General features: G+C 37.3%; 1 protein-coding gene across 4 annotated transcripts in view; it reads left to right on the top strand.

Annotated features, from left to right (window-relative positions):
* The window catches only part of LOC136034874 (inosine-5'-monophosphate dehydrogenase 1-like), an 81,957-nt gene that overhangs the window by 11,725 nt on the left and 51,821 nt on the right, over positions 1 to 18,411 (top strand). For all 4 annotated transcript variants that reach the window (XM_065716352.1, XM_065716349.1, XM_065716351.1 and 1 more), the window contains exons 2-4: positions 543 to 685; positions 7,544 to 7,592; positions 17,884 to 17,985. In XM_065716352.1, the coding sequence (XP_065572424.1) occupies positions 588 to 685; positions 7,544 to 7,592; positions 17,884 to 17,985 (249 nt within the window). In that variant the 5' untranslated portion in view covers positions 543 to 587. The remainder of the gene's footprint in view (positions 1 to 542; positions 686 to 7,543; positions 7,593 to 17,883; positions 17,986 to 18,411) is intronic.

The following is an 18,411-nucleotide window of genomic DNA, read 5'->3' as shown; positions in this document are numbered from 1 at the left end:
ATAAGTTCTAGGAAACTATCTTTGGCCGGTTTATCTAGAACAGGCATTCCGTGACTATACCTTTAGCGCCCTCGTTCCATTTTTTTTCGTTTTTTTACTCTATTTTCAAAATAAACTTGCCAATTTGGTTACATATTGGTGCCCCCCCCCCAAATTGCGCTCCTCATCCACTTTTGCAAGTGTCTTTGTGAATGTGTCAGTGTTTTGGGGACTTTGTGAAGCGTGGCAGAACTGTTCCAATCATTGTAGAACTATGCAGCACACTTGACGTTCTGAGTTTTACACTAAGGGGTGGAACGTAAGCGTTCCCATGTTTTGCTCTTTAATTTCATCAGAAAAAACTTTGTTTTCCCGAATTAATTACTGTTAATGACTTTGCATAGGAAGTATAAAAACTTGTTCATTCGATTCTCATCCAATTGCTCATTCTATGTAATTGTACACTTATTATACTTTATAAGTGAAATTTTTCAGCTTCCGTTGCTCTGATTTCGTTTTATAGAACTGTTGATTTAGCAACATTCACTCGAGTATATTTTCAGTGCAACACGACATTCTTTTGTTTGAAATTGAAGTAGTTGGAAAGTATGGCTGATTTTTTGATAACTGGAGGTACTGGCTACGTTCCAGAGGACGGCTTAACAGGAGCACAAATGTTCTCTAGTGGAGAAGGAATGACTTACAAGTAAGTATTTTTATTACCATAGCCATGAACAATTTTGGGAGTCTCAAACCCCCTCCTCTTTTCACGCCCTACTATATTTTCATATACACTTTTCAGCTTTGAATAGGACCAAAAAAACTTTCTTCCATAATTGGGATGCCTCCATGAATGGTTTGGATCTCCTTCACTGGCAGACCCAGGGGATGGGGGGACTCAAGACTTTGTCTGGCGCCCTCTCATCCTGTCTTTTTACTCTTTTTGTAGAATAAATTTGTCATTTTGGTCAATTATTGGCACCTTTGTCACATCATCTCCCCCCCCCCGCCAGATTTTGCTCATTGGCTTCCTTGTAACATTGGGCCTCCCCCAGATTTTGCTCTAGATCTGGCCCTCCCAAAATATAATTCTTACCGTGTGTTAAAGAAGAATGTAAGGTGATTTATTTATTTTAGGGGAAATTGATACTACTCTTGCCACCATCTTGTTGGTTGTATTCATGACGAAGGGTCGAAATGTCACTCTTTTGCAAGACTCGAACTAGAAACAAATTTCTGCCCTCAAAATAAACGTGAGTGTAACTAAAGAAGGGGAAAGTGTAGGCAGTGTCTGTTAGGAAACTCGCCCCCCCCCCCGTAAATATGCACAAAATAGAACTCAATTGATAGAAAAGGGTGTGTTTTCTATTCCTAGCAATGCCCATGCTCATCTTCTTTACAAATGGTCGAAAATAACCAAATAAAAGAAGAATCTTTGTTAGTTTTAGTTTATCAAGAAGCAACCAGGGGCTTCGATTCACAAAATAATGCCTAAGTGACGTCTGGGGCGTCAGTTAGGGATGGGGGAAAATTATCTTTTCGAAGTGGAATAGGAGGGCAATTTTAGTTCATGTTCAAGTTTTAGTTCATGTATATCTGAATTTACTTCGGACGAAGTGGGGAAGGGATAAATTCGTCCAAATAGTCAAAGCTGGCAATTGTTTGTACAGAAATTATATAAGAATAAATAGCAAAATGTAAAAATAACTATAAATGGAGGAAATAAATATCATCTGGCACATATATAATATTTTTTGGGAGGTTCAGGGCAGAGGAAGGATATTCCAAGAAAAGGCAAATAATATACAATGTATATGGAGTATTTTATTCATCATAAGAATAATTGTGATTATTCCAGGATTTATTAGGGGTGGGTGGGGGCCGTTTATAATTATAAAAGGCTGTATAAATGGCCTATCGCAGTGGTCTACATCTTGATGGTGTATCGAGGAAGATTTCCCCAATTTCACCGATAAGTTTGACTTCATTTTAATCCCAGTATAAACATTTTTTATCACCCAGTGGCGGTTCTAGCCTCTCTTGCGTCTGGGGAAAAATCCGGCTTAGCCCCCTCCCCTCTCTATCTCCCAAAAACTTTCTCGCAAAATTTGGAAAGATATTTCATTTATTAACCAAATTTTAATACAAAATATCGCAAAACAAATATTAATTTAATTTGGTCTACATACTTTATTTTTAAGGAGTGTTGATGAAGATATGGGAAAATGAAAATTTTTTTCCCATATCTCAAGCACATCAGCGAACAGCAATAAGGTTTGACAATGTTTTCACCAGATGGGTGAGTCATCAAAACTTAACATTCACTGATCAGTTTATATGGCACTTAGTACTTACCAAATAACATATTGCGATCGCAATTTCAGTTGGTCTGTCTGTCCCGGATTTGCTAGTTTGGGCACTTCCAGATAAGCTAGGACGTTGAAATTTGGCAGGCTTATCAGGAACCAGACCAGATTAAATTCGAAATAGTCGTTTCCACGATTCGGCCATCTGGGAGGGGGGAAGTGGGGGAACGGTTAATTCGGAAAATTAGAAAAAAATCAAGTATTTGGAACTTACGAACGGGTGATCGGATATTAATTAAATTGGATATTTAGGAGGATATCGTGTCTCAGAGCTCTTGTTTCAAATCCCGACCGGATCTAGTGACATTGTGGGGAGTTGGAAGGGAAACCTGAAATCTTGGAAAACGCTTAGAGTGGAGGGATTGGGATGAAACTTGTTGGGGAAAATAAGCACACGCCCTAGATACGTGATTGACATAATAGGAATATCTGTTCTCTCTGGGGGATTTTGGGTGGGGTGGGTTAATTTGGAAGAATTAGAAACATAGGGTATTTTTCTAGTGTCATTGGGGGGAGTTGGGCGGGGACTGGAAATCTTGGCAAACGCTTGGAGTTGAGAGATCAGGATGAAACTTGGTGGGAAAATCCGGGTTAACATAAGTTCTCTGACGTAATTATATCGTGTTATTTTAATGTATTTTTTAAGATAAGGATCCACATATGTAATTTTATTCATGTTCTATGCTGTGCTTTTAAAGTTTGACATTAAAGTAGTGACGGGTCAATCTATATAAACGCACACACAGGTGGTGTACAAAAGGAGCTACTAGTCCCTCAAGGGGCTATTACGCGCACCTGGGTCTTGCGCAATACTCTAGTGCACCTGCAACGTAATAGCACACCTACGTCATATGGAGTGTTTTCTTCAAGACATTTTTCAAGGTTCTTTTCAAGACGTTTATCTTTGAAACGTTTCAAGATATTTCAATTAGTTTTTATGACATTTTTCTTCAAGGCGTTATTCAAGGCGTCTCGTGATATTTCAAGACATTTCCTGTTGATTTGAGACAGGGTCCTAGCATTCAATTCCTATACAGGGCTCTAATATCCATTTCCTACGAGTGCCTTAGCATCAATTCCACTGGGGCCCCTAGTAACCTTTTCTACCGAGGGGCCCCTTGCAACTTTTTTCATTAGAGGAAGGGGGTCCTCCTAATACAAGCTAGTGACCTTTTCCAGTGGCGGCCCTACCAGTCAATTCCAACAATGATCTAATTCTAACGGAAACCATTGCAAGCAATTCTAACGGGACCCTAGCGTCAAATTCCGTTGGGGGCCCCCTAGCGACTAATTTCACTGACAACACGCTTTTCAAGACGTTTCAAGATTTCTTTGGATGCTATGTAATAGGGGAATGTTTACTTGTGTTAAGGATGACGTGATCTCGCCTGAAATGCCAGACTTCAGGGGTCCGTAGGGGGATTCCCGCTTGCAACTGAGGAGGGTGCACACGTGGTATGCGAGGTAATGACAATACATATGTTGGTTATTATATAATATTTTCAGAGATTCCCTTTTTCTTTCAATGCGTTTTTTTCCGGAAACCTTTATAATCTAAACACTTCTTGACCGCATTTGGATTCAAAAAGGAGTTTCCTCCAATGCAATAGAGCGCTAGACAGGTGAACTATAAAAGTCTTTCTAATATTTTGATTCAGGGATTACTTCCCACATGATAAACTGTTGCTCGCACGAGAGAATTTTCACGGGAGAAATGATTCGTATGTTTCCAACCCTTTCCACATGAGAGCGCACAAGCATCCCAACACTATTGATTTTTGCTCTATTAGATGCACCTCCATGTTACAGCGCTATTAATTTTCTAAAGTGACCTAAACAGGTTAAGTTAGCTTTTGAATTAATGAACATTTGCACAATCCATAGCATTGGCTTTAGATATTTCATAGTATAAGTGAATACGTATTTAAGATTTGTCCTGGAAGCCGAAATCGAAAGAATGAAGAATGATTTTTATTGTATATACAACTTTTTATTAATAAAAACAAATTTACAAGCATTATTAAAAACAATTAAAACGCAACACACGAAAAAACAAAATGTGAACAAAGTTTTTAAAGAATAAAATATAAGCAAAAAGAACCATCAATTAAAGAAAGGTAGGAACCCTTGCAACCAATTCCAGAGGGGGGATTGTTATTAAGTTAAATTTAATCAGTATTAAAAGTTATTTCTGAGAGGTCTTAATGAAAATGCCACGTTTCTATTGCTCTATTAGACTCGCCTGCAAGAAAAAAGAGACACATTTTTGCATTCGGTTATGGTTTTAAAGAAAATGCTTAGTTTCTTTGAGCCAAGACTACGCATATTTCATGTCATCGTGATAATATGTGGTCAGCCCACCCTTGCAAGTGATTCAGAGGGGGTTTGTTATTGGAGATAAAGTTTAATTAACGCTTTAGCTCACGTTTTACAAAGCTCCTATAAGCAAAAATAGTGAATGTTGCATTTTTGCTAGAAGAAAGATCACCGATGCGTGTGTGCTGTGAGACAGTCTTTTTGGCTAAAATAAATGTCTATTTTAACCGTTTATTTTGTAGGACTACCTGGAAATTTAAAACGAATGCGCCACCGTACGACATTACTGTCTCTTAATCTGGGCGCTCAGTATTCGTACAGATCTTCGATATTTGCAAATCAATTAACTATCTCAGAATTTTCACGCAATAGCAGTTTGGACTTCTTTTGGCTAGAATTGTTGTTTTGTACCACAAAATAGCTGAAAACATTGATTTGCTGTGGGACAGTCTTTTTTGCTAAAATAAACGTCTATATTAACCATGATTTTGTAGGAATACCTGCACCTTTAGAAACTAATGCGCTACCGTACGGCATTACTGCCTCTGAAACTTGACGCTCAATATTCGTATAGTTTTTAAATGAAAAAAAAATTGAAAACGACAAAATTGCCCTCCCATCCCACTTCGAAAAGATAATTTTTCCCCCAGCCCTAACTGACGCCCCAGACTTCACTTAGGTATTATTTTGGGAATCGAAACCGCCTGGTTGCTTCTTGATAAATAAAGTTCACTTTCCTAAGGCCCCAGGCTAGGAATGAGGAATGTAGGCTGTTACTTTTTAAATTTACCTCCACCTTTTGATATACAAAATTGGAATTTTTTCGAATTGGAAAGTTTGCTTTCTATGTATGCTCTCCTTCTATTTTCTTTTTTGTTTTTATATTATATAAGTTGTTTGTTTGTGTGTCTGTCTGTCTGTCCGCATATGACGTCTGAATTATTTCATCATATACCAATTCAAAAACGAATGTGTTCAAGCCGAAGTAGCTGAGTTGGTAACGTGTTATGTTCCAGGTCCTAGGTCTGAGAGGTTCCAGGTTCGAACCTTGGCTTTAGCATTAATACAAAAGAAGAAAAAAAACTAAAAATGGTAAAAACTACAAAAAAACTAAAAAGAAAATACTAAAAAAGCTAAAAAACTAAAAAAGGTAAAAAACTAAAAAAGAAAAAAAAACTAAAAAAAAAGGTAAAAACTAAAAAAACTAAAACGAAAAAAAAACTAAAAAAACTGAAAACTGAAAAAGAAAAAAAAAAACTAAAAAAAGGAAAAAAGCTGAAAATAAAGGAGAAAAAGAAAACTAAAAAAATAAAAATAAAAAAAAACTAAAAAAGGTAAATGTATTCAAGCCAAAGTAGCTGAGTTGGTAAAGCGTTATGTTCCAGGTTCTAGGTCCGAGAGGTTCCAGGTTCGAACCTTGGCTTTAGCATTAATACAAAAGGAGAAAAAAAACTTAAGAAGGTAAAAACTACAAAAAAACTAAAAAGAAAATACTAAAAAAAAAACTAAAAAAGCTAAAAAACTAAAAAAAGCTAAAAAACTAAAAAACTAAAAACTAAAAAAGAAAAAAAAACAAAAAAGGTAAAAACTAAAAAAAAACTAAAAAGAAAAAAAACTAAAAACTATTAAAAAAAACTAAAAACTGAAAAAGAAAAAAAAACTAAAAAAGGAAAAAAACTGAAAAATAAAAGAGAAAAAGAAAACTAAAAAAATAAAAATAAAAAAAACTAAAAAAGGTAAAAACTACAAAAAAAAAACTAAAAAGAAAAAATCAAAAAAAATAAAAAAGCTAAAAAAGGTAAAAACAAAAAAAAAATAAAAAGAAAAAAGGAAAAAAATTAAAAATTTATTTCATCATTCAAAAACGAATGTATATACAGACCGGGACACAGGGAATATAAATGACGACAGGGACACTCAAAGAGAAATTACAGACTCGGACACTGGGACGTGTGTGTCGACTGACGTCATGTTTTTGTGTCGACTGACGTCATGTTTGTCGACTATAAATGAAGACTGGGACACAGGGACACAACTATAACGGGGACGCCGGGGGGCACAGGGGGGATATATAAATGACGATGGGGACACAGGCAATGTTTGATTAGCAATCATCATCAACAAAGCTCAAGGGCAATCATTAGAATAATGAGGTATAGATCTGAATACGGATTGTTTTTCCTAGGGACAATTATATGTTGCATGTTCAAGAGTCGGTAAACCTGACAATCTATTTATATGTACAGACAATGGGACAGCGAAGAATGTTGTATATTCGCAAGTTTTACGTAGTTAAATACATATATATATATATATATATATATATATATATATATGTATATATATATATATATTCACAGGTGGGACACAGGGACACAACTACAATGGTGCGTAACTAATATGGTGCGTAACGACTTACGCTCGCGGGGGGGCTTGGGGGGATGCGAAGCGCCCCCACCAACTAGGTGTTGGGGTGGCCCGAAGCGCCACCCCAACAGCTAGTATATATATATATATATATATATATATATATATATATATATATATATATATATATATATATATATATATATATATATATATATATATATATATATATATATATATATTTCGGAAAAGAAGTTATGAGTTTTGCCGAATTCCTTTGAGATTATATATAAAAAATACAAAGTTTTGTTTAGAATTTCATCTGGGTCCGAGTATCCACCTCACCAAGGCATACCCTTGGTGAGGTGGCATACCCTTGAGTTTGAACTTGTAATTTTCAGACTTGAGACAGAAAACAAGTTGAGAAAGAGAACGAAGAGTGCGGTGACGGTGATGGCAATACGCTTTACTTTCTTTGCATTCCGAAATATATTTATATATACTTTTTTTTTCAGTGACTTCATAATCCTTCCTGGCTTCATAGATTTCACTGCTGATTCTGTGGTAAGCCTAATTTTCGTTTGCTGTACTATTATACATTAATCTCGGTTCCTTAGGATTGCTATTACTTTCCACCATATGTAGCGCAATAGCACTGCCTAAGTAAAGCATGATATGTTTGGATGTGTTGCATATATTTTTCACCGGGCTACTTCGCATGGAAGTTTTCCTAGAAAACTTCTATAAGGGGGCTTATTCGATTTGAAATTGAAAGTTCCAGTGACATTTTTAAAAGCCAAAAGATATGTAGAATAGGGGCATGTTTTATCCTGTTTTTTTTTTTCAAAAGACTAAGGATATTAAGGTGAAACTTTCAATGTTAAATTAAATCAAAAGACGTTATATGTATTCAGATTGTCAAGAGAGTGTGTCTGCAATATCTCTGGAATAGTTGAAGGCTTTTATGTTGTAACTTCCAGGGCGTGTTGAGGGGGATATTGAGCCAAATAATAATAATAACAATAATTTATTTGTGACCCACTTGAAACAGCGGAGTAGAAAACAAACACACAGAAAAAAAATAACTTCTGATAACATATTAAATTACTGTAGAAAACATTTTAGAAGACCATGAAAAGGGTAAATAGTAAAATGTATCGAATCGGATAGTTTCTGGTGTAGCACTTTAAGTTTATTTGATAAATCTGGATCCCCGAAATCTGTTATCATATCACTGTTCTTGTACCAGGGAGGAAGATAAAACAAAAATCGGAGGAAACGAAAATAAGACGACTTGAGAGCCTTTAAATCTTTTCTTTTTCAAACAGGATAAAATCCAGAAAGATATAAAACCGAATGATCACAAAAGCAAGAATAAATTTGTGAAAGGGCTTTGCGGTTGTATTTCCCCCTGTTCGCAACAATTTTAAAATAACCCACTTGAAGTTTGACCTTAGCATCAGAAACAATTTTATTACGAAAAGAGACTAAATTGTTAGTAAGGGTAATGCCCAACCACTTTAAAAAAGTCACGCACGGAATGCTAAATTCAGAACAATTAAGTCTAGAAGATTGGTTCAGAGAAGGACCAAAATGAAAGAATTCACATTTATCAGGGTTAAGGGTTAGACCTACATTCGAGAAAGCAGTAGAGATAGAACGAACAGAAGCCGAAAGCCGAGTTTTAGTTCTACTAATGAAAAGAATATCGTCTGCATAAGCAAGATAAGAGACATTTGAACTACCTAAAAGGTAAGTTGTTGGAAGACTATTTAAAATTTCAGCAATACAAATTTTAAAAATTGATGGAGATAAAACTCCGCCTTCTCTCACACCTTGTCTTACGGAGATCTTTAACATAGAAGGATCAGAAGGAGAAGATTTAATATGAAGGAAAGACTGACCATACCAGAATTTTAATAAAGAAACAATGGAAACATTCACTCCACATTTAAGCAAAGAAAACAGGGCTTGGGAGTGAACTACAGAATCAAAAGCCTTAGATAGATCTAAAGAACAAAAATAAAGATCATAGCCCTTCCCGGAAGCATCAGAAAGCAGAGTAGAAAAAACTTTATGGGCATGCTGACATCCCAGACCACGCTGAAAACCAAACTGGTTAACTTGAAAATTTATATAAACTGTTATAGAAGGGAGAAGTAAATACTCAAGGACTTTGCCTAAGGTACAAGGAACAGTGATAGGACGATAAGATTAACAGGAAAATGGATCTTTCCCCCTTTTTAAAATAGAAGTAGGTTAACTGTACCACACAAGAAAATGTCCGTCACGACAGAACAACACAAGCACATTTGAAAAAGTAGTTGTAAATGCGATATTGAAGGGGGGGCAATCAGGTTTTAAATGATTCACTGATATTCCATCGGTGTCAGCTGACTTAGACTTAAGCCTTTTGATACCCTGGTAAATTCAATCAGCGGATATCGGTAATATATCATTCTGAGATAGAGCAGACGGTAGCATACTTTTCAAAACAGCTGAAAAGCGGGAATGAACTGCATAATTAATCCGGGAAAAAATAGCAGTATAATGCGATTCCCAAGCTGACTTAGAAATATAATTGCCAGTAAGATCAATAGTAATTTTACTAGAATTTAAAACTTTCTTCCAATCACTTGGATTTGATGGAAAATCAAGACGCCGAAATCGGACTGCACGAAGGTATTTCTTATAAGCGGAATTAGTGCGATTTTTAATACTGAAAACAATACCAGAAGCAGGCCTTCCGCATTCTGACCAAAAGCAACTAAGCGTATCCAGGTTGTCAAAAGGGGTTACCCCTTGCACCTCTTGAACGGCTTAGGATATTAACTTGAAGCTTCCTGGGGATTTTGAGAGGGATACTGAACTAAATCAAAATTCACTATATGTATCCTGGTCTTAAAAAGGGTGTATTAGCAGTATTTCAGGAACGGTTAAGGGTATTAAGTTGAAACGTCAGGGAATGTCGAAGGAATATTAAGTTAAAACTATCCAAACTATCTAAAAGGCAAATCTGGTCTGCAGTATCCCAGGCATAAATTAACAGCTTACGAGGCCCAGCTGAAACTTTAAGGGAATAGTTAAAATGAAATATAACACATTACGATTCTTGCAATGAAATGGTCAATCAATATTTGTCTATACTCAAAGTTGTAACATGATATGAGTTAGAATGGCTACAGTCCTATGGAATGCCAAAGTTATGCAGATTTCTAATCCGTTTTTTCAGATTATTCCCCCCCCCCTACCGGTCAATTCAAATTTTAATTAGTTCATATATTATTGGAATGTATTCCCAAACTTTGTCTGAAATATATATAGCATGCCAAAATCTCGACTCTTAAAGAGAAAAAATCGGAAACAAGCTTTATGAATATTCTTTTTATTAACCAATAAAAATTATGTCAATTCAAAAAGTACATTTTTGTTTGTTTTTATGATCAAACTCTTTAAAATTGGTTGGACAGTCTTGCCTTAACTTGTAGATCTTAGATAAGAGATCTGAATAAATGACAGAAAACTGAAAGCCGACCTTTACTTTCAGAAATCTTTGAAAAACCGTTTAGCTTCTCCCACTATATACCCTATCTAGATAGAGATATTTAGTTTTTATGAAACTTGCATCCTAAGAAAGCGTGCAATTTGTTCTTTTGATTAAATGGAGCAAAATTTTCTTTTTAAAGCTCAGGAAATGGCAGTCCCTACAAATATGGAAAGACGCTAAAATCAGCTCAAAGGAAATATCATTTGAGCTATTTGGCTACTTTTGGAGTCCATTTGGTTTTACCCGCTCTATTTGACATGCTTGCCAACCCAAGTGACGTGATATTTCATTGTCACTTCTGTCACACTTCACAGTCAAACTATAGATTTTTAATAACTCTCGATGTTGACTTGTCCGCTGGGAGAATTTGTTAAGGGTCCCTTTGTCTTCGTGACAGTCAGGCGACGCAGAGGCTTGTTAAATCATTTTAAGGTACCGCATGATCCTAGAAAAACTTTTTCAAAGAAAGATAAGTTTGACGGATGTAATCAGACTTATGTATATAACTCTCGGGTCTTTCAATACAAGATATATAATTATATTGTATTAAGGTGATTTTCTTCGATTTTTGTTGATCTCATGACAAATAAAAACAATCTGCTTGAAATAAAAAAAAAGAATCAGTAAAGCGCAAGGATGGAGCAGGAAAAGGCAAGGATTGAGCATAAGCCTTGAGATAAAAATGTTTCGTTTTTAGTATCTATTTCAAAGGTAGTTTTGTTATTCTGACTAATTTTTCGTCCATCCTTTTACATAGGTTATATGGTTAATCATATTAATTTGACGATATATGGTTAATCATATAATATATTTGGCTAACTTAAAATTTGTCGAACTTCCTGCTTCTATAGTTATTAATTTTCTTATAGGGTAGTAGGTCAAACCTTATTTATGTTAATTTATGCAGACTTCCTGTGCTTAAATCATACTTTGCATTCAGCTATCTACGTAATTTGACAAGAATAAATATTAGGGGCTCATTTTCAGATGGCAATTGAACTCATGTACACCTCCCCTTCTCGTGAAAACATTAGTTATTCATAACAAATAACCATTTTCATAAGTAATATTCATGAACAAATAACCATTTGTTTAATTAAGAGGCAAGATTTTTCCAGCCAGCTATGTTCTGTTCTAAAGACAGAGTTGAACTAGAGCTCTTTGTCAAGTCCAACAAGATTGCTTTCCTTGAGAAGATATAGCGCGAAAACACAGGTTCAAACAGTGACCAGAATTGGGGGGGGTGCTCATGGAGAAAAGTAACTTTTTCGGAGTATTTTCATTAAAAAAAACCCACTATATTTTTTAAAATAAATATTTTACCCCCCTCCTCTACATTTTCGTAAATTGAGGCCACTTGTTCACGTGTATGGATCCAATTCTCATAATCCTGAAATTTGAATAATACTGCAATACTTAAATCAATACTGTTTGAATAATTAGTAGGAAAATTAATACATGTTGCTTCATTCGCTCTGGTTAAAAATTCCAACAATGACCATTGAAATTCCCACATTGTATCTTAGGGTCTATTTTCACGAGAATGGGAGTTGAGCCATGTTCGCCTCCCATCCTCATGAAAATAATCATTTGCTCAACACATATAAATATCAAATTTCAGAATCTGAAGAAGCATGGCAACTATTCAATGACGGCGTATTGCTTTCGGCTGAAAGTACTATCGGTCGTCTGAAGCCCAGAAAAAAGTTCTGGATATCGCAGGAAACTCTAAATGTTATTGAACAGCGTTGCAAAGCACGCCTATCGAAAGACATGGTTAACTACAGACGTCGAACGGAGTAAGAAATAAATTCCTCCACAGAGACAGAAAGCTGTTCACCGAGAAAAAGGCCGCCGATCTTGAGGAGGCCGCCAGAAAGGGTGACACATGCGCTCTATGGAAACACCTTTGGGATCTTACATATGGAATATTCTCACTGACGAGAGCGCTCAACTGTCTGCCTGGAAGGATCACTTCTCTTCACACCTAAACCTGGACTGTGTTAGCCAGCCCGACCCTGACCTTCTTCAAGCTGCATCCAACACCCCTGACGCCCCGTGTGATAGTGTGCAACACCCTTTCTTCTCTACAAAAATCCTGAAATCTCTGAAACGGATGAAAAACAACCGAGCCCCAGGAGTCTGTGGTATCCCTGCAGAACTGCTGAAATATGGTGGGGCAGTGTCCCTTGTCTGGCTCCAAGTACTGTTCTCCATAGTATTTCGTACAGAATGGATTCCAAAAGACTGGCGAGCGGGCATCATTCTGCCTCTCTGGAAACGGAAAGGCAGTCGAAGAATCTGCCCCAACTATCGTGGCATCACACTCCTCACTGTGCCCGGGAAGCTTTTCGTTATGACCCTCCTGGACCGCTGTACTACTTTCCTCAGAAGCCAACGAAGAATCCAACAGGCTGGCTTCATGCCAGGAAGGTACACCGTGGAGCAAATATTCACAATGCGGCAGCTGATAGAAAAGACTCGAGAATTTCAACTAAAAGCATATTTTACCTTTGTGGATTTCAAGGCTGCTTTCGATTCTGTCGACCGGCAATCACTCTGGCTCATACTGAAAACAACGGGACTACCAGCGAAGTACTGCAACCTTTTCGAGCGGCTCCACGGAGGGACTGAGAGCTGCATACAAGTCAATGGCAGACGCAGCTCATCTTTTGAAATCAATACTGGAGTCCGTCAAGACTGTGCTGCTGCTCCAGAGTTATTTAATTGTGTCATCGACTACAGTATGACTCGGACCATAAACCACTTCCAGTTTGGGTTGCATTACGGTGATAGAGTACTTTTAGACGCTGACTATGCCCATGACCTTGCTCTTGTCTCCGATTCACCGTCGAAGCTCAAAGTAGCCCTACAGATCCTTGCTGATGAAGCCTTAAAGATAGGGCTGTCAATTAATTGGCAGAAGACAAAAGTGATGTTTGCTGAGCCCCGTAACTCACCGCGTCCCCCGGCAGTCCTAATGGTTGGCGACAAACCAGCTGAGATTGTTGAGGAATTTACATACCTTGGCTCTATTCTCTCAAATGACGGATAAATCCTCAAAGATCAAATGCACCGAATTGCCAAAGCCTCAGCTGTAGTGAGAAGACTAAGCGCCCTTTGGAGGAAACCTTCTATCAGCCGTAGGACCAAGATGCGCATATGCAATGCTTCGTTGAGATCCCTGCTTCTTTACGGAGCCGAAACCTGGCCAGCCACTCAGTCTGTGCTTAGCACCGTAAATATAGCCCAAACTAAACATCTTCGCCGCAATGAAGGACTACGCTGGTACGATTTTGTTAGCAACGAGAACCTCCTGGCGTTAACTGCTCAAACGCCCTTCTCAGTCCAACTCGCCCAACGAACACTACGCTGGTACGGACATCTCCTTCACATGCCCCCCGACACTCCCGCACGAACGATTTTTGACTTTGATCCCGTGCTGCATGGCAGGAAACGCCCAAGAGGTCGTCCCCCAACCAGATGGAAGGACACGACAGGTGCCTTCTTAGCCATGGCAAATATTCAGGAGGACGTCCACATCCTTGCAAGAGACCGGTCTAGATGGAGGCACCATGTAGCATCACTCTCGACGCAGGAAGCATTTCGGCAGGAGCATTAAGTCAAGTCAAGTCAACACATGTTGACTTTGACTTCCTTGGTGGAATTCTCCATCCAAGGGTCCATTTTCAAGAAGATTGGAGTTGAATTTATGTTCGCCTCTAATCCTCAGGAAAACAACCACTTATTCAAAACGTTATGGGCTTAGCCATCCCGTTCTACTGTGGAAGTTTGCCACCCCTAGTGATTTATCACTATTTCTAGTGTTTTTTTTAAATATTCCCTAAGCAAAACAGTACATAAATCACTAGCTTATTGAAAAAAATCACTGAAATCTAGTGATTTTTTGTTCACTGGGTGGCAACCCTGTACTCTGGTCTCAACGCTGAGCTGAACTTGGGCTCTTCGTCAAATTCAACAAGAGATAGATGAGAGGTAGATGGAAGCGAAAACATACTTTTGCTGAACAAACCCAGTGCGAGAATACAGGTTCACATGGATGGAAGACTCTCATCCTCGTGAAAATGGGCCTTTATATCCTCCATTTTCTGGTGGATGATTTCAAGATCTCCCTTGATATTGTTTTTACCATTATTGTTATATATAGAAGTACATTTTTCCAAGTCGTGATCTATCTGTATCGTTTTTTCACACCGAACTCTTAATAATCACAATTTTAGGAAAAAAATATAGTTCTGTTTTTTGAGAAAAAATTTATGTACACAATTATTGTTGCAGGGAACCGAACTTGACTCGCTGAAAAGATAGTTTCTTTTTAAGAACTTCAGTTTCATTTTATCTTATTTTCAGCAAACCTTTTGCATACTTATGCCGACAAATTATTCTCTACTACCGACAATCAAATTATGTTGTAATTAATGTTTATGTTCCCTGTGTAATTTCTAATATGCTAATTTTTTTCCTACAGTTTTAATATACCATAGAAAAACAACAATTTTGATATCCTTCCACAGTTGAGATATAGCTCTCCATCTATCGAATTACAATTTTGAAATTTGGTGTACTTGGTTTTTATGGCACTTGGTATTCACCAAGTGACACATAGCGACTGCAAATTCTGTCGGTCTGTCGGTCCCGGTTTTGCTAGTTTAGGCACTTCCGGATAAGCTAGGACGATAAAATTTGGCAGGAGTATCAGGGATCAGATCAGATTAAATAAAGAAAGTCTCGTTTCCCTGATTCGACTGTCTTGGGGGGGACGGGGGGACAGTTAATTCGGTAAAGTAAGAAAAACGAGGTATTTTTCAGATCTTAATGAAATCTGAAATTCAGAAAGATCTTGTGCTTCAGAGCTCTTATTTTCAACCCCGACTAGATATGGTAACATTGGGGGGAGTTGAAGGGGGAAACTGGAAATCTCGGAAAACGCTTAGAGTGGAGAGGTCGGGATTAAACTTGGTGGGTAGAATAAGTGAATGTCATCGATACGTGATAGACGTAACCGGACTGGATCCGCTCTGTTTTGGGAAGTTAGGGGGTCCAGGGATTTGACAAGTTCGGTGCTTCTGAACGTGCTAGGACGATGAAAATTGGTGGGTATGTCACAGACCTGCACAAATTGACTTGGTAAAGTCATTTTCCCCGATTCGACCATCGGGGGGAGTTGAAGGGAGAAGAAAAATTCGAAAAAATGAGGTATTTTTAACTTAGAGTAGGTGATCAGATCTTAATGAATTTTGATATTTAGAAGGACCCGTGTCTCAGAGCTCTTATTTTAAATCCTGACAGAAATTAAGCCTCTGATTTTGCTTTTAAATTAATCTATTGATTCTTAGAATTTTGCTAGAGCTCATGCCATATGAGCTCTTGGCTCTTCCGATTTCGTCACAAGTGCCATATGAGCACTTAGCTCTTGTTTAGATTAAAAATACGTTGAATATTAATTGAAAATTGTTGACTCAGCTTTGTCGATTTGCGACTGAGATTCCGCCTCAACTTAGCTGTTACTCGTGACGACCGATTCAAGATAAGTGAGTGACTTGACAACTTCAATTGTGTGCATCGTTTGGAAAGCAACTCGGGTACGTCCTGAACTTGAGCAGGTTTTGGCTACCTGCTCATTTGACAGTAAAAAACTAATAAAAAAAAGTTTCGACAAAAACAGACATTTTAAAGTAGTAAAGTAAAATTAATTGACTGTAATGCAATATCACAAAAATGTAATTATTCTCCAAATATCTTTCTCTTTCGTGTAATATTGATTATTTCTTTGATTTGTTTTTATTCTTGAATTTTTGACGAACAGTGTTAGAAATGCATTTCGTTTTCTATAAAGCACAGATGAAATTTGACACTTATGGAGGGTTTGAGGGGATAGAAAGGGAGTGCAAATTGAAGACAAAAATAAATTAACCAGTTTGAGAACATAGTTGGGTAACGTTGAACTGCAGATTTCATTTGTCCAAATGTACTTTTCGTTGATTTTGTTTCGAACTCCGATGCCCCCCCCGGCCCCTTCCTGGATTCACTCCTGAGGTTTAATGATATTTAGTTAAAACCTGAAGTGACATGTGTTCGAATATTCCCGCACGTATAATTATGAACAAGGTTAGTCAGAGTGGGGTTGTAGTTCAGCCCCACTCTGACTAAGTATTTTGTACGACTTGAAAGGTCTGAGACGAGGTTGGTTACAGAAGCGGTAAGGGGAATTGGAAATTTTGGGAAACATCTTTCCTGCGTAAGGAGGGGGAATCCCCGCTATGCCAAAAATGCGAGATGGTCACTGTGTGCGTAATGGTATAGTTAAGCTGGAAGACATAGTAAGGGAAGGAGAAGCCTGACAGCGGGCAAGATATATGGTAAGGGTGGGGAGGCCGAATCCATCATTGGTCCCTCCCAACCATAAATCGAGCATAGTTCTTGGGATGTAGAGGCAATGGGCCTTTATCAATCCCTCTTCCTAATAATAATAAGAATACACCGCAAATTCCCTTTTGGTGTCGTCAGTCACTATAAAAGCTAACAGAGATTCATCTCCTAGTGTGCAACTATGCAAAACATTAGTATCGCCAATATACGCTTTGTAATGAGCGTGTATTTTGCATACTGTTTAGGGAGGAATTCACCAACAAACGGTAGTATGACATCCGAAACTTAGTAGTTATATGATGTGAATAAGGGGCAAAAACGACTAAACATGCATCCGCGACAGACCTCTCTCAGGAAAAATACGAAATTCTTTATATTTGTTTATAGGGGCTTGTGACCCGTACTATAGAGTTCTTGGGCAAGTTGAATTTGAAGTTCCATCAAGATTGCACGTCTTTTGGGGTCGATTCCCTTCTTTTTATAAAATTCTGTGAATGTTCATGTACTAATAAATTATGTTTTGTAACTTTGAATTTAAAGGGCTTTTTCATGCATAAGCATGTACGACAGCAAAAGATTATTCTTTCGATTTAGGTTATATATTGTTATCAAACTTCCGCTATTTTTAGCTTTGATTTCTATTGACAAACGCCAAATTTTGGATGGGGATTAAAAAAAAATTCTTTTAATGAATATACCAAAAAGGTATTTCTCACTGATAATACCAAAAAAGGTGTTTTGAAGGTATAGGGGGAAGGGGCAAGCCACTAATTGCGGAGGAGAGGGAAAGAGTTCTAAAGTTTACTTTTAGCTTTTTTTATGATTTTGCATAATTGACAAATTAAAATTTATCATTGGATTTTTATTGAATGTAAAGGTTATTAATGGAAAATATCTTTTCATTCTCCATCTTTACAGGATCTGACTTCTGCTTTAACAAAGAAGATCAAATTAAAGGCACCTCTAGTATCGTCACCAATGGACACCGTTACTGAATCAGATATGGCAATTGCAATGGCGGTATGCTTCAATTCAATTAGTTACTTTATTTAAGTCTTCATAATGATTCAAGGCTGTATCCAGGGGGCTGAACCGCTCCCCCCAAATGTTTGTCTGACTCATGAAAATATAAAAAAGTGCATGTAAATAAACTTTGACCCCCCTCCCAAATAAAAATCCTGGATACGGCCCTGTAACAGTTGCCAAAAAAATGCTTGACTAGGTGTTTGGATTTAGTTTTTTACAAATTTATATAAGTGTTATTGTATATTTATCTTTTTGCAGGGATTGTACTTTCTTAGTGACAATATTTTTGCAAGTGATTTTGGTGTTTATAAATTTCATTACTTATTAAATTAGTACGATTAAACCTGGTAGCATATGGCTATTTAGAGGGACGAATAGTAGTTCCTTAATTTCACAGCGATTCAAGCCGTATACAAATAT

The sequence above is a fragment of the Artemia franciscana genome, chromosome 13 (genome assembly GCF_032884065.1).
Source record: "Artemia franciscana chromosome 13, ASM3288406v1, whole genome shotgun sequence".
In the NCBI taxonomy this organism is placed as follows: Eukaryota; Metazoa; Arthropoda; class Branchiopoda; order Anostraca; family Artemiidae; genus Artemia; species Artemia franciscana.
The sequence above is the reverse complement of the archived record's forward strand: the minus strand, read 5'-3'. Positions and strand labels throughout refer to the sequence as shown.